Source organism: Lepidochelys olivacea (assembly GCF_965140295.1).
Source record: "Lepidochelys olivacea isolate rLepOli2 genome assembly, chromosome: 21".
Taxonomy (NCBI): Eukaryota; Metazoa; Chordata; order Testudines; family Cheloniidae; genus Lepidochelys; species Lepidochelys olivacea.
The window spans coordinates 3,201,620-3,217,347 of NC_140431.1; the positions used below are offsets into that span (position 1 = coordinate 3,201,620).

Here is a 15,728-nt window from a genome sequence, read left to right on the forward strand (position 1 = left end):
CTCTCCAACGCATCATCAAGGATCTACAACCTATCCTGAAGGACGATCTCTCACTCTCACAGATCTTGGGAGACAGGCCAGTCCTTGCTTACAGACAGGCCCCCGGCCTGAAGCAAATACTCACCAGCAACCACACAACAAAAACACTAACCCAGGAACCTATCCTTGCAACAAAGCCCATTGCCAACTCTGTCCACATATCTATTCAGGGGACACAATCATAGGACCTAATGATCCTATGTGTAGCAGTTCACACGTTTAGCACCCACAGGGACTCCCTGCATTCTTCTGTCACCCATTTTCCCCCGTCTGGAGCTCTGTCCCACAAACTCATCCCCAGTCTCTCTGCACATCCCTGGTTCCCCTACTGCTTTACCCCCACCCCCTCCCAGCTGTCCCTGTATTTTTGTTAAGAGTCCAGGCTACATACAACATTCCCAAGCAGTAAATTAAGCTGATGCCTCTGATATGTGAGGACAGCAGCAGGGGCCAGTAGATACATTCTTCTGTGAGCAGCACTGTGTGTGTGTATGCATGCTTCTCCTGTCCATCAGGCTTTCGGGGTGCTCTGATTTGCACCAATGAGTGGGTTGGATGGGATGTTCCACACGTGTCATGTGACAGAATGCCATCATGTTGTGTTACACCTTGCCTTGCTCAGACAATTAGTTAATGTTTTGAAACTGTGGACTAAAAGATGATGTTCTAAGTTTACTAAGTGAGAGGGGAAAAACACCACCAAGTTCATAATACCACCTCCTGCAGCACCTGGATTTGTCTTGGCAGGCTCCCATTCTCATACGGACCACACCCAACTGTTTCACATGAAGCAGGGCGCTTTGGCTAGGTTGTTGTAAAGAGTGCGCTAGTTTGTTTAGGAAAAAAAGATATTTCCCTTTTTAATGAAATGTTTGGGACCACGATAGCTGTATTACTACAGCACCACCTAGTGGCTCAATTAGACAGTTAAGATTAGATTTCTATTTTTATACCACAGACATCTGTAACCATCATCAACAGTTACTTTATTACTAAAATCATTATTAAAAATAATTTTACATTTAGTAAAGATATTGACTAACCTCCAGGGACCACGTTTCTGGTCCTTCTAGAGACAGAAGTGCATATTCAAGTCAGTGAAGGGACGCAGCTAAGCAACTAAACTTTTTCCTAGTAACTGATGAGCGCAGACACATTTGCCGTATTGTTCTCATTCAAATTCTTTCATTCAGTCTTCTCGGAGCTGCATTTAGAACTAGGATCTCCGCATAATTCAGCAGCTGCACCACCACCACACCTTTTTGAAAACATGTCTAAGGAAGTTCCTGGTTTCCAGTAAAATTGCATATCGATTCCTGAACAATCTTTTAGCTACAATGCAGTTTTGGATTTCCTATTTTGTTCTTTTGGACCTACAGGATTGCTTGAATTTACTCCATGGTCACAACAGCGGAGATACAGACCTTATTCTCTTCTGACCTACTCTGGGGCAAAGCAGGAGTAAGTCACCAAAGTCGATGGAATTTCGGCAGGGTAGATCTGAAGTGGGGAAATCACGCCCGATATCAATAACAGAAGGCTGTTATTTTTTTGCTAGTACACAAACAAGAGTGAGTTTGACAAATACAAATAGGTCTCTCCACTCCCCATATCCTGAATTTTGTGAAACTGGGAGGTTTTAAGTTAAACACATTCAGCTCGCTGTACTCATCAGACCAAGTTCACCAATCTCTTCGATACTAATATTCGCTGTGAGTTTTGCCTAAAAAAGTAATAGCTGGTGGTAGCTTCTGTGCAATTACATTTACTCAAAATCAGTTCTCCAGTCCAGAGATTCACTTGAGATGTTGCACATAACTTCATTCTTGGGCTCCTGCCCTGCAGCTTAACAATATTAAAACAAAGATTCCCACAGTGAAATACACGATCATGTCAGACTGAAAGATCATAGACCTTGATACAGTATTAAACTAATTTTTTTACATACAAAAATAATTATACAGAGGGATATTTTCAGCAGAATACAATCTTTAAATATTCAAGCGAATTTACAAAGTATTTAAAAGCAACCTGATGGTCTTTACTGTGTAGTCTGATTTAATACATCAACAAGGGCCAGTGTGGAGACAGGTCATTAGCATAACCACTGTGTGCTTGCGGTTTATTATAACAGAAGACTTTAACTACTGCAGTAGCAGGAAGGAATTCACAAAACATTTCTTTATGAAAACCAAAACCTGAAAACTAACAAAAACACACAAACAAAATTAAAATGTACTAAAATTTAATCATTCATAAAAGCTTTGTAATTTAATCTGTGACAGTAAAACACAAAAGCAATATTAGAGTTGGTTTAGTATATTATATATTTTTGCTTTGAAAGCCATAGAAATCAGTTATCCCAGTTTTTTCCTATAAAAGACCCATTTTTCCAAAGCATTATGCACAAACATTTTTAATTAGAATATAATGGCAGAATGAAAATAATGATATTCCATAACTTTTAAATATAAAATGAAGTCAATGATTCAAAAAGTTATTTGCTGCAGTGAGTTCAAAGGGAAAATTCATATAGTATATATCTATATAGTAATAGATATAAAGTATAATGGTTGAACATTTTTAGCGCTTGATGGGGAAGGATGATGATAAAAAGGTCAATATGAAATAATTTTAATTATAGTAGCAATATCTAACATTTGAAATGCATCCATGCTCTTTTGTATAATTATCAACTAGAGTCAATTATATTTATTTTCACATCTGTTAACTGCTATTGCAAAGGAGAAATACTATTGTCTTAATTTCCAAAAGATATACACAGAGCAATTTCTTTTCCAGGGACCTTGTGCAAACCATTATAAGATCTAAATTCTTCACATAATATATAAAAACAGGAGAAGCCTCTTCAGATATGTTGTTACTTTGTCATTTTTTGACATCTGGAATGCTGGCACTTTCCAACTGGGCAACAGTTCTTCATTCCTGCAATCTACGATTCGTAAAAGGAAAAAAAAGTTAGGGTCTTTCTTAAATCGTCATAGAGATGAAAGATCTTAAACAAAGGCCCAAAGATCATTGCTAACAATTGGCCACAGAAGGAAAAACTGAGAACAAACATATACCACAATGAACAGCATTCTGACAAAAAGGGGTTATTTCACTTCATCATTGTGATTTGTTTCCACTGTAACTTCTCCATATGCATTTAGAAGTAGAGGAAGAGAAAAAATTGGATTCTTTAGAGACTGTAAACTCTTTGGGACCGAGATTTTTATTTTGTGTGTGTCCACAGTGCAGTGCCATGAAGCCCCTCTCCTGATTGGAACACCTGGGTACTACTGTCATAGCAACATGGTCTGCATTTCATCTGAGGCTACAGTATTCCAACTCATCTGGCTTGTATCCATTCACTAATGCTGGAAATCAGGAATGCAAAAAATGGCATTGCTGTGGTGTTATTTCATTAACAAAATGGCTATCTGACTGGAAATCCCTTATGGTTTTCTTTAAATGGATAATGAGTTAGTGACCTCATTAAAGCCGCTCTTGAAAGCTTAGGTTGTAACAAATCGATTAAACAAATTAATTAAGACGAGGCTCACAAACAATGGCAAGCACAGTAGAGAATCTGATATTTTGAATATCTGTCTCAGACTTAAACATTTCCATTAACACAAAACTACTAGCAATTCATCAACAAAACTGCATATCCACATTTTTACCAGTAATTTATCAGCAGCATGTAGTCTGCGTGTATACTCACTTTACTCCAAAAGTTACAAGCGAAACACACTTGCTACACCACGTAACCTATCACAGTGTTCCATTTGTGCCAATGAAAAGGATACTAGCTGCAAAGCTGCTGCCATTAAGGACCAGCAGCAAATGACTTCTAGTACTGACAGACCAGCAGATGGCACCTCTTCTAAATGTCACGAGGTAGGTGTGTTAAGAATGGAGTCTGCTTGGCTGATGATACACTGGCTAAATTCAAATCCATAGCCTGAGGTACAGTAAAGGGGAGAGGTGTCCGGTACTATTTGTACCATGCTATTGATTTTTTTAAACCATATTTCTTTCCCCTCTTTACTTGTAAAACATTAGGGTCCAGCCTGCAAATCACTAGGAAAGGATAAAGGTAAACTGCATAAAGCCCCAAACCACTAGGAACCAGCAAGGTATTCAGGTGACTGCTCCAACTCTGACCAATCTGAAAGCTATTTAAAGACGAGACATGTTTACGTTTCATGAACTAAGTACATGATAGTTATAGAGATTAGAGAGACCCAGGACACAATGGGTGGGCAGAGGACCACTGATTCATGCAATCTTTAGAAATTAAACAAGTCATCTTAGAAATCTTTTGCGAGTTAATTTTTCCCCAAAGATACATGGCTGCTGCAGGACCAACCGATATACTGCTTCTCCAGATAAACTCTACCTGTACAACGTTAGCAGAGTTGCAAAACATGCATCTATTGATAGATTAGGGGGGAAAAGCAAGATACGTTGTTGGTAAAGTTTAAGGCAACTTTAAGGAACTGAAAGCCCAGAGCAGCAGCTGACTATGTCCACTTAATGCTGTCTCTAACTCTTTTAATCTAGCTGGGCTGGGCTACCATAGCTCGCACGGTACACAAGAGCATCTGCTTTTCTGGGGTCCTGAGACAGAGGGCGCTCTGCATTGCATCAACAACAATGTACGATTTTCTTGTTTTCTGAAGGTGGCTCTCCTGCAGAACCCAGGTAGTTTCTGGACTGGAGGGGGAGATTTACAAAGTAGCATGTGTACAAGCACCACCAGTAGCCTTAAGGGTATAGTGCCTGGAAGCTGTGTCACGCCAGTCTCTGTGTAGGAGCACAGGCATGTTTCTGTCCAAAACAAAGCGTAAGGAAGGATGGTCTCCTTTCAGGAGCACTTTTTACCAATGACTGTAGCACAGAGCATCCTGCCGAGATACGCAGGAAGATTATTTATGGCACGTGTCCAACCGCGGTATTTTTTTGGTGGGCAACTTTTCATTTCTTTGCCATTCAAACTCCTGCCTCTCCCACCTCAATTTGTGATTGTCCGTATATCCCCTCAGGCTGCGCAACAGCGGCAGCCAGCCCAGAAGCCACAGGAAGGCCACTGGATTTCAGCAGGGGAGAAGGGGGCAATCAGAGGGCTCTGGGTCTTCCTGGCCTCTCACCTGGCTCAGAGCTGCTGCGTGACGTGGGTCTTAAAGCAGCAGACATGACTTTTTTTTAGGCTTCTTCTTTTCCACTGGTGTTTTTCTATTTATCTGTCTGACCAGGTCATAAAAGATCTGAAAGAGAAAGGAGCGTTTAGCAAACCACGACTCACACAACACTTGAATTGCAGAGGAGGCTAACTAGGCTGGTTGGCAAGTTGGTACGTTTCCTTGGTGGCTGAAAACTTAAGTTCTGGAATTAAAGCTTGTTTCTCATTACAAAAGTTAAGGAGCAGAACATTCAGTGTCAACTTGGGTGAGCACAGGGGGTGCAAGAGTGACTTAAAGCTCACCTTTGCCTCCTCTGCTCCTAGTGCAGGCAGGTCCCCCTGCTCCATGTCAGAGCAGCACAGGGCTGCAGTAACTGATACCAGGCAGCAAACAGCCAAAAGAAGCTGAAGATCAACTTAAGGCAGGGGTATCCTGACTCTTGCACCATTCCCTCTTAGAAGCTGAGCAGGAAGCTGAAAGAGGCCCAACACTCCTGAGGATCATCTTTAGATTGGAGCTACCCTCCCGGGGCTGATTAATATGGCTTCAGGGCAACATTACACCAATGCCACAGCATAAAGCAGCTTCATCATATTGGAGCATCTGGCCCTCAAGTTCCTGCCTCGTCTCCTAAAACCTTCCTTCAATCTGCTCTGTGGGAGATCTGCCTTTTTCAAGTTCTGCTTTTGCAGTACACGTTGGGGCTATCTGGTGACTTACCTCATCCCTCTTCTCTGTCCCAAAATCGTGGGGAACCCCCAGACTTGGCTAATCAAATTAGCATGAAAGAGCAACAGATAGCTGCCATGCACTGAAAACTTCCCCAGAAGGCACCAGTCTCAGTGTCTCCTTACTGCTGTATGAGTGCATTTCTTGTTAACTCCTTTGCTACAGTTGGCTCTGCCTACAATGATACTTAGCAGCTTATTCATGGAAAAACTAGCTCCAAACATCCCTGCAGAGCTATCTCACAGTATCAAAGAGGATTCTTTATCCCCTCGGAAACCCCACCCAACTCATTGTTTATTTTTTCCTTTTCCGATATGGCTGATGACTCACAAATGCCTGCTGATTCCAAGGAGCTTTAAAGACAAGAAAAAAATATCTGTAGAAATGAACTGCAGTATCTGGAAATGAAATATTTTCCTGATATTATCTCCTTTAAAGCACTGAAACATAGTCAACTGGTTTTAAATTAAACAATAAAGCCAGCATCATGGTCAAGCTTTAAAAATAAAATATGTTAACAGTATTTAACCAGCCTTTCCCCTGCAAGTGACAAGTAGCTTCCAGTAAAGTATTTATAAGCCAGGGACCAAGATTTTTGGTGCCCAATTGAAACATCTTTAAAAAAGCCTGAATTTCTGAAAGTGCTGAGGCCCGCCCCCCCCACTCTGAAAAAGAAGCCGCCTAATAAATCTAGCTAGGCAGGCAAAAATGGAGGTACCCAACAATCAGAAGTCACATTGGAAAAATCTAGGCTCACACTGTTAGGTGTTTTTAGTGGACGTGAAAGATTATTGCTAAATGTCTGCATAGAAGATCGCAGCAAAGGAATGACATTCCCTCGAAGAGTCAGCTAAATGTAAGAGTGATATAAGCCACCAGAAAAGGTGAACTTTGAAGATCTGCTAATGAATATGTTCAGCATCATCTTTTCAAAGAAGATGCTCAGAAGTTTTCTGTGTACATGCAAGGTTTAACAGCCCATTTTCAGATAATGGCAAAAGGAATTTAATCCCCCTCACCTCCATATTTTAATACATTTAAAGAGCATCAAATCCAATATTAGCCAGAAAAATCAAAAGGTTGAATAGCCGAAGTGTTGCCCTTAATAATTCCAGCCTAAACAAACATGTAGCATAATAGTTCACTTTAGAAATGGAGTGTTCCTTCTCTTTGCTTTTCCCAGCTTTTGTGTGCGTCACAACCAGATTATGAAAAACACATTTGTGATATTGTCTCCAATACACAAAACGAGAGCGTCTTGTGGCAGTGTGTCCCGTCAGGCTCAAACACTATGGGGATAGGTGTCCTGGAAACTGGAATATCTGGTACAAAGACAAATTTCACAAAACTGATTAAGCTGCCACTTGTAAGTCAAAGAAATCTTAGTTCCCATGACAATGGTCCCTGAATAAATGCATGTGTAAAGAAGCAATCTTGGGTAACTGGGGGTTCAGATGCTTGCCTGGACTATATACAGATTAAGCCTACAAATTTGTTTAAAAAAACCCTATAAAGCTCCATTAAACAGAGTGCAGACATTAATGTCCATGGTAATCCTCTTCTCTACGACATGCTAGTGGAGTGAATACACAGAGAGGGAATGGCAATATCTTGGTTCACTCATTAGGGATGATTTTATGTAACTGTCTTGTGACTGCATTTGATGCTGTCACTCACGAGTTAAACATATTCATTGCATACAAGTGAAACTCTCTCCCTCCTGCACAGTTCCCTGGTGTATGTTAATACGTTAAGATGCCTCTGGCCACAGAGTTCTCAGTCATCAGTATGTCGAGTGTGGAAATCTTATGTATTAAAAAAAAAAAAAAGGGGAGGGGGTTCTGACTGTTCTGTGAAGCCCACTGTGAAGTACTCTGCAACTGATGCCCTGGGTTCATGGTATCATTTACACTGCACTGGGGTCCACGTTTTACTACAATTTTAATGTTCACTCAGGGTTGAGTTAACAGTACCCTCCCCATCTGGGGCTGACTCCGACTGCCACTTAGTGCAGCACGGCGTGCCCTTCTCCTTCTGACTTCTCACCTTTGGTGCTGTGAACTTCACATGAGCTGCCAATCCCAGGTTCTACTGCTTTTCCTCATTTTTAACCCCCCATTGGGGCCCACCTTGAGGGCGCTTCACCCTCCATGGCTGCAAACCTGGGCTCTGTCAGCCAGGAAATGCTCAGTAGAGGCTAAAGAGCTCAGTATTGCTGGAGAGCAGGCAGAGCCTGGATGCCGTGCAAGGTACGCCTGTTTGCACAGGGGTGTTTTCCAGTTGAACCTGTCACAAACTGCCCTGACAACACCCTTGTGCTGGGACTTGGCCACAGTAAAATAGCAGCTTAAGAGAGGAGGACGATGCGTCTGTTTGGTAGGGCACCAAGATACTACAATACAGCTGATCAACATATGTAAAGCAAATTAATTTTTAGCAGAGCAAACAACACGACTAGAAATATGCTGGGAAATACGCAAACGCCAGTATTCCGAAGATGGCATCTTAAGTAGTTACATACCCACTTGGATAAAGCTCATTTTGGGTGAAATCCCTCCATTTATACCCTCCACTTCTGGCTGAAGTGCTGTGCAGGAGCCATTTACACTGAGATGAATCTCACTTTTTGGTACTTTGGAGAGACTAAAGAAGGGCATTTCATTACAGTGAACGGAATACAGCTGTTGTACCCAAGATCAAGACTCCAGAAGCATCCTAAACCTAGATGATCAAGATGTGTACAACGGTCTGAATGCTGTATTAGTGATATTTCTATGGGGGTGGTGAAGTTAGAATATACAAAGGACAAAAGTGATTCACTATTGCCTAGCAATGGAACAGCTAGTACTTACCTCATTAACATTGATTTTAGACTTTGCAGACGATTCTAGAAAGGCACAGTTACACCATTGTCTTGCTAAGTTCTGACCCTGTTCTTTGCCAACTACGCGTTCATCTTCCAGGTCACATTTATTGCCAACCAGAATCATTGGAACCTATGTGGAGAGACCAAGGAGAAGCATATGAGCAAACACTGTTCCAACAAACACACACTGCATATAACCTGGACTGGCCCAGAAAAGCCATCACGGACAAAGGTTATTTCTTCAAAAATCATTGTCTCTGTTTGACAGGGCTACATTTCATAAGCACAAGAAAAATGATATAAGCTGGAGTATACAGTCCACAGAGTTAGAGCTACATTGAACTCACAGACTAGACTACAGTTCAGGGACCTGCGGGAAAGGGGCTGAAGGAAAACTGTGGCATGCAGCCACCATGACCAAGTTTCACTGACAATTAATCACACCATCTAACAAATGGAAATACTGCAGTTTAGGAGGTTACATTATACAAGGTTTATTTTGAGGTCATCCACTAACATCATGCTAGTCAAAAACATAATGTATTGTTGAGATGCTTTCAAGCGACAAGAGGTTAAACTGCATGCCATCTTAACTTATGTTAGACAACAGGGTATACAGCATATTTCCAGAGATATATGCTGAATGTTGTCAGCCCTAGTGACCCGGCAGTCTGTTGTCAAGCCACAGAAAATAAATGGGGCCACCTTTGAAAAACACTGCCTTGATTTGGAATGAAAGGGACTAGATACATGCACCTAGGAAAAGATTTCTATGGCCTTCCACATGTGCGGTCTCTTTTCCCATTAGGAGTGCAGGACCATGCTGCATTAACAGTTCTATGCACACAAAAGGGAAAGCCTCCTGCAATAACAAACATACTGGACAATTTCATGTTCATATTATAGAAGTAATTTAGCAAAAATTGCAACTAATTGTTTGTAACAGACTCATAAGAATCTTGATTAGTAGGACTGGATGAAATGCCATTTCTTCATTTAATTACATTCATCTTGTTTTAACATCAAAAACTGCTTACTGCCTTTGTCATATGAGTAACCCGCACCGCTGTATCCTAGGCCCACTGTAGTTAAGCTCTGCTCAGGAGGTTCAATGAGTAGAAACAGCTGTAGATATGGCACAAAATGAGGGCAAACTATCTGTTAAATAGTCTGATGAAGGAGCTACCAACTGCTGGCTGTTTGAGGAGCCACCTGCCCCTCAGGAGGGAAGACGTGCCTAAGGGAGCCCAGGGTCCCTGCTACATTTCCTGGGGAGTGTTACAGGAACAGGAGTGCCTTCAGAAAGTGACCTTGGCTACAACACACACTTGTTACTGATTTATTTGCATTAGACAGAACAGAATGGAGTAGTCTTTACACACATCCAAAGAGCTGGGACAGTTTTTCAACAAACATGAAAGCAAACAATGGATGGAAATGAAGGGTTTTCTTGCACACTGGGAGAGGGCCAGTAAAATTCTTTTCTACTGTAAGTTCTTCAGGGCAGGGACTGTATTTATCTTATATACTGTACAGAGCCAAGCATGTTGTCAACATTCAATAAATCAAACATTTCCCTTTCTAAGAATATATTCCCCAAAGCTTCCATGGCAAACAATCAGATGATTGTTTTGACTGTTTGTTTGTTTCTACAGTTTTGACTGAACTAATTCTGAGTGTTTTTGATGGTTATCAGATTGTCACATAGTATTGGATTGTGACAATCTGATAACCACTAAAAACACTCAGAATTAGTTGAGTCAAAAAATGGGAACATTTTTTCCAGCAGGCTTTAGCAGTAAGACACCTTTGAGGTGGTAACAACATGTGAATTTCAGAAGACTTTTCCTGTTTCCCCTCAGCCTTGTGTTCTATTGATGGATATCCCTGCATACCACCAGGGAAGAACACATTTAAAATGACAGGGAGGAAAGCCAAAAAAGAGTTGGTAGGACTTCATATTTAAAGCGTAAAAGAATGTTAAAGAAAAGAGCTCTCACAACTCTACAATGTCTAATCTGTTTTACATCTCCTGTAAATGAACTCTGCAAGCAACTACAATATAGTACAGAAAGTCCTGGGTTGCATACCATTCATATAAATCCCAGTTCCTGAAATACTGAAATGGAGTTAAGGTAAGAAATCTCCAGCTCCTTGAGCATTTTTAAGCACACAGGTAACATCAAGATCTGCACTACATTCCACTTCTGTATTTTACTTACATGCACAATGCATATACCACTGTTTCCCCATAGCACTGTAAGAGACAAAATTACAGAACTGCTGATAGTGGGTGTGCATGCCATTCCCTTTCTGCACACAAAACTGAGCCACAAAACCTGTACTTTCTGGATGGAAAATAAGTTGCTATACGTTTCCTTCAATAATGTATATAAGCACTATAAAATTTCAAATTACTTTTATTATTTAGACTTAATTTTGCACAGAAATGTTCTTAAGCTGAGTCTTAGTCAACTACATTTAAGACTCATTTAAACCTCAAAACAATATGGTTTCAAAAGAGATCAGACAACATTTTATTTTTGGGAACTACATTTTGCTTATTACAGCAAAACCTGAAGTCATGAAACAGAAGCTGCAGGCAAAACAAAATCTCTGTTTCAGATCAAACCATTCTACGCTACACAAAATATAGATATTCACAATTACATATGCTTAATTAGAATCTCTCTCATTTTGTATGAGACCAGAAGAAAATATCCATTTTCCCAGACATGGACACTGATGTAGAAATGTAAATATCTGAACACATTCAAAACTAACCAAAGAATGTTAAAAAGCGGTACAGCAGAAAAACGGAACACGTAAATGAGGTATACATTTGTCTAGATATGGGAAATACGAGACACATGGTTGTTTTAAATGGCAAGAGTTAACTAACTGCTCCATACCAATGAGATTTCTAGACTTATTGCAATAAACTGAATTTGATTAAGTTTGGTTTTGATCATTTTGAAATTCAAACAAGACAGCAATTTATACTTTTCTTGCACATAAATCATTTAACAGTTAAAATGCTGAAATTTTAAGAGACTCATTCTGCTAGCACTAAACACAAGGTAATCTCTAAGCCTTGTACTCATGAGAAAAAGAATATAGAGGAAAAAAATCTTGTTGGAAATTTTAATCCATGAACTAACATCCAACTAATTAAAATCAATAAGTAAGTTTTAATTATCATGAAGCAGAATTAAAGTAACCGTGTCCACTGTTTGATTAATTTGACCAACCTATGCTACAAATGCCACGGCAAGCAGTGTAGCTGGTTGAACAGCTCAGTGCATTGACCTAAATGCTAATAAAAGAATCATGCTACCAGCAAGCATAATCTCCACGTAATGAAGCTTAGTTTTATTTAAATAAAAAGTTTACCAAGTTAAACCAGAGAGGGGATCAAAATCATTTAAAAAGCAAGGTAGCCAAGGTTAAGGAACAATGAAGATTTACTGGTAAATACAAAAGTTAAGAGACTACCCTCAGTTTCAAAACACATTTAGCACCACGGTAAGTTTACCCTTCAGAGCAACCTACTGGATTGTTCAAACAGCTTTTTCATGAATGGCTATTTAAATACAATGCCTATGGCTTACTTATGATCTGGCCTAAATATGTGCAACAACTCCAGCTCTGTTTACTGATCCTCAGCATTACTCTTAACTGGATGAGTGTAAGAAGATAAGGTAACAACATGTAAATGAGAAGCTACCTCTAGCATCCCAGCTCAGCTTCAAGGACCATATAAATGACCGAAGCAATCCAACTTCAAAGAAAACAGTTACTTTTGTTGTCAGTGGTTAAAATCTTTTTCACGCCCCTCAAGATAAATCCTTGAAAAGATTACTAACTGTATTAATCAGAGTTTAATTTCAGCTTCCTGTCATCTAAACATAAAATGATGAGGGTCACAAAACTCTACAATTCACCCCAACACTGTCCTGTAAAACATCTGCAACTTCAACTCCATCAGAAGTTTTAGAAATATAGACATCATGAAACACAGAACCATGCAACAGAACTAAAGCCTCTAATGACAGGAACAGCTCCATCCACAGGGTCCAGAGGCACAGCATTATTCCATATTATCTCCTCCTATGATGTACAGGCTGATCAGTACTTTGCCAGCGAAAGGATTCAGTGTACGTTCTTTTTTAAATCATTCTTCACTTTTTTTTAAAGTGTTCTAAAAATTACCTAACCAATAATTAATTTCTATCATTAGCTGAAAATTTTTCAAAAACTAAAAATAAAATTATTTATTCCACAGCTGTTAGACCCTCTTGGGACTATAAGGTTTTTGGAAACAAGGACTCTTGTAATAGAATAGTGGGAGGGACAAAGAAAACTGTCCTGAGTTTATAAGTCTCAGGAGTTTTAAAAGCTATATATAAAAGTAGACCCTTAACACACACACTTGTAATTCAGACTCTGAATATGCATGTTCTCCCTGAGGCCAAAATTCCCACATCTGGGTGCCTAAAGTTAGGATCATAAACCCAGCCATCTAAATACAAGTTGCCAGATTTTCGTAAGTGATGAGCACCCACGTATCCCACTGTAATCAATGGGAGATGCAGGCTCTGAGCATATCTGAAGTCAGGCCACATGAATATGTAGGTGCCTAAATATGGACTTAGACCAGTATGAAAGTTTTACTCCCAAGTCCCTCCTCCCAGGGCTACCATACACGTTTTCAAGTTTTCTGTCTAAAACCACTGTAACTAAAAACAGTACTGTGTTCAGGAAACAGCCCAAGACATCCTGCTCTATTCAACCTTAGCAACGAGCTTTCAAGATGAGCCAGCAGGATAAATATACAATTGAAAAAGTAGCTATTGACAAACTGCCAGTCAAGTTTAAATGATATGCTGTTCCTGCAATAATCACAAGTTGATGGCCTTAATGCTCAAAACCAACACTGACAGGTTCTGAAATACAGCAATGTTTTTTTGTTCATTGTAGAGTAAGCAGCAATGGAAACTGAACAGAAGCAACACAATCTCACCTAGGCCTAAAAAGGATTTATGAAAGTTGCTTCCCAGAGGGCCTTAAAGACTAAAATCCTCTCCTTCAGGACACAGATAGAAACACAGAATTCTCCAGGGAACTGAAAATGGGATACAAAGCCTTTACCTACTGGTCAGTAGTGATTTAAAGTAGTTACCCATTTGCCAGCTGTTTGGTGGCCAATGTGAAAACGACTTCTTGGTGGGCGGGTATACACATCAGAAACACTACCACAGATGAAATCCTTCTTGGCAGTCTCAGCAGAGACCACAGACCAAAAGGCCATGGAAACTGGGTCACCTCCTCAACCCTAGATGCATGCAGATCACATGCCTTGGACATTCATTTCTACAAGGTAAAGATCACAATGAAAGCACAAATGTGGTTGGTACAGGTAGCTTGTTAGAGACTTACAAATATTAACTGTTCAGGTTTGAATTCTGCAATACAGTTTGCTTATGCAAACAGAAACCAAGCTACTACTCAGCGTCTAGAATCAAGACTTCCTGATCAGCAAGTGCAAAATGAATTTTTATTCCCCAGACCAGCTACTACATAACATTATCGCTTAAAAGGTTACAATAGGTGCACGACAAATCTCCACTGACCCTAAAACCACTCAGTTGATATTAATGCAAAGTAAAAAAGTATTTTCAATCTCCAGTGAGGACTGGGAAAATTTTCGTGCAGAAAGAAAACGGACTTTGACTCAGTTTATTAAGACAGGAAATTGAACATGTTTTCAAAATAAAGTTTTTTAAAAAGTAGTCACTGGCCCACATGTGACTATAAGCTCTTTGGGACAAACTGTTTATCTGTATTCTGTATTGTTAGAGCCAAACAAAAACCATCCAACACACACTGAAATATGCGAGTCCTTGGTCTTGGTCATGTCTCAAGCGAACTCATGGGGCGAAGGGGGAGAGGAGAAGGGGAAGGGAACAGAACAGTATTCACTAGAGCAGGGGTAGGCAACCTATGGCACATGTGTCAAAGGCAGCGTGCGAGCTGATTTTCACTGGCACTCACACTGCCCGGGTCCTGGCCAGAAGTCCGGGGGGAGGCTCTGCATTTTAATTTAATTTTAAATGCCGCTTCTTAAACATTTTAAAAACCTTATTTACTTTACATACAACAATAGTTTAGTTATATATTACAGACTTATAGAAAGAGACCTTCTAAAAACATTAAAATGTATTACTGGCATGCGAAACCTTAAATTAGAGGGAATAAATGAAGACTCGGCACACCCCTTCTGAAAGGCTGCCGACCCCTGCACTAGAGTAACAGATCATACAAAACACATCTCTGCCTTGTGCAATATGACCTAAGGCTATGTAACTAAGCACACTTCTCAATGCTGCCATTATTATCCATACAGCTGGAATAAAGGTAAGAAGCTTGGCTAACAACACTTCTTCCCTCCCACATACTCAAGCTCTTATTTCAGTGCTGGTTGCCTCATCTTTAGGCCATACAAAAACATACGTAGAGTTAAAAGAAAGCTTGGCAACACGCTTTAACCAATTTTATCCATCACTAAGTTTGTAACCCACTGCAAAAATTCGATTAATCTTTTTGGTGACTAGGCTGAACACGTCTTTTCCACTTATAGCCCAGGTACAACACATTCAGGATGATTCTTCACATGTAAGCTTCCTCCTCACTCAATTAGAGGAAAAGAAACTGAAGTACAGTAAAATTTGTTTAATTTTTTAAAACAATAATATTCTGATATAACTCATCTAGAAAAAAGAAAATGCCTATACTGGGAAAGACTATCAAAGTTAAAAACCAACTAAGGACAGATTTCCAAAAAAGTTCCGCAACCAGCATTTCCCATTGTTCTCACCAGAGCCACCTGGATGCTGAGCATGTCT

The 15,728-nt window shown here is 40.0% G+C and overlaps 1 protein-coding gene across 6 annotated transcripts in view; it reads right to left on the reverse strand.

The window, feature by feature from the left end:
- Nucleotides 1-1,004: 1,004 nt before the first annotated feature.
- RAP1A (RAP1A, member of RAS oncogene family) overlaps nt 1,005-15,728 on the reverse strand; it is a 69,371-nt gene continuing 54,647 nt past the window's right edge. For all 6 annotated transcript variants that reach the window (XM_084611459.1, XM_084611456.1, XM_084611458.1 and 3 more), the window contains 3 exons: nt 8,810-8,953; nt 5,196-5,312; nt 1,005-2,992 (listed from right to left, as the gene is read on the reverse strand). In XM_084611459.1, coding sequence (XP_084467585.1) covers nt 5,226-5,312; nt 8,810-8,953 — 231 coding nt within the window. In that variant the 3' untranslated portion in view covers nt 1,005-2,992; nt 5,196-5,225. The remainder of the gene's footprint in view (nt 2,993-5,195; nt 5,313-8,809; nt 8,954-15,728) is intronic.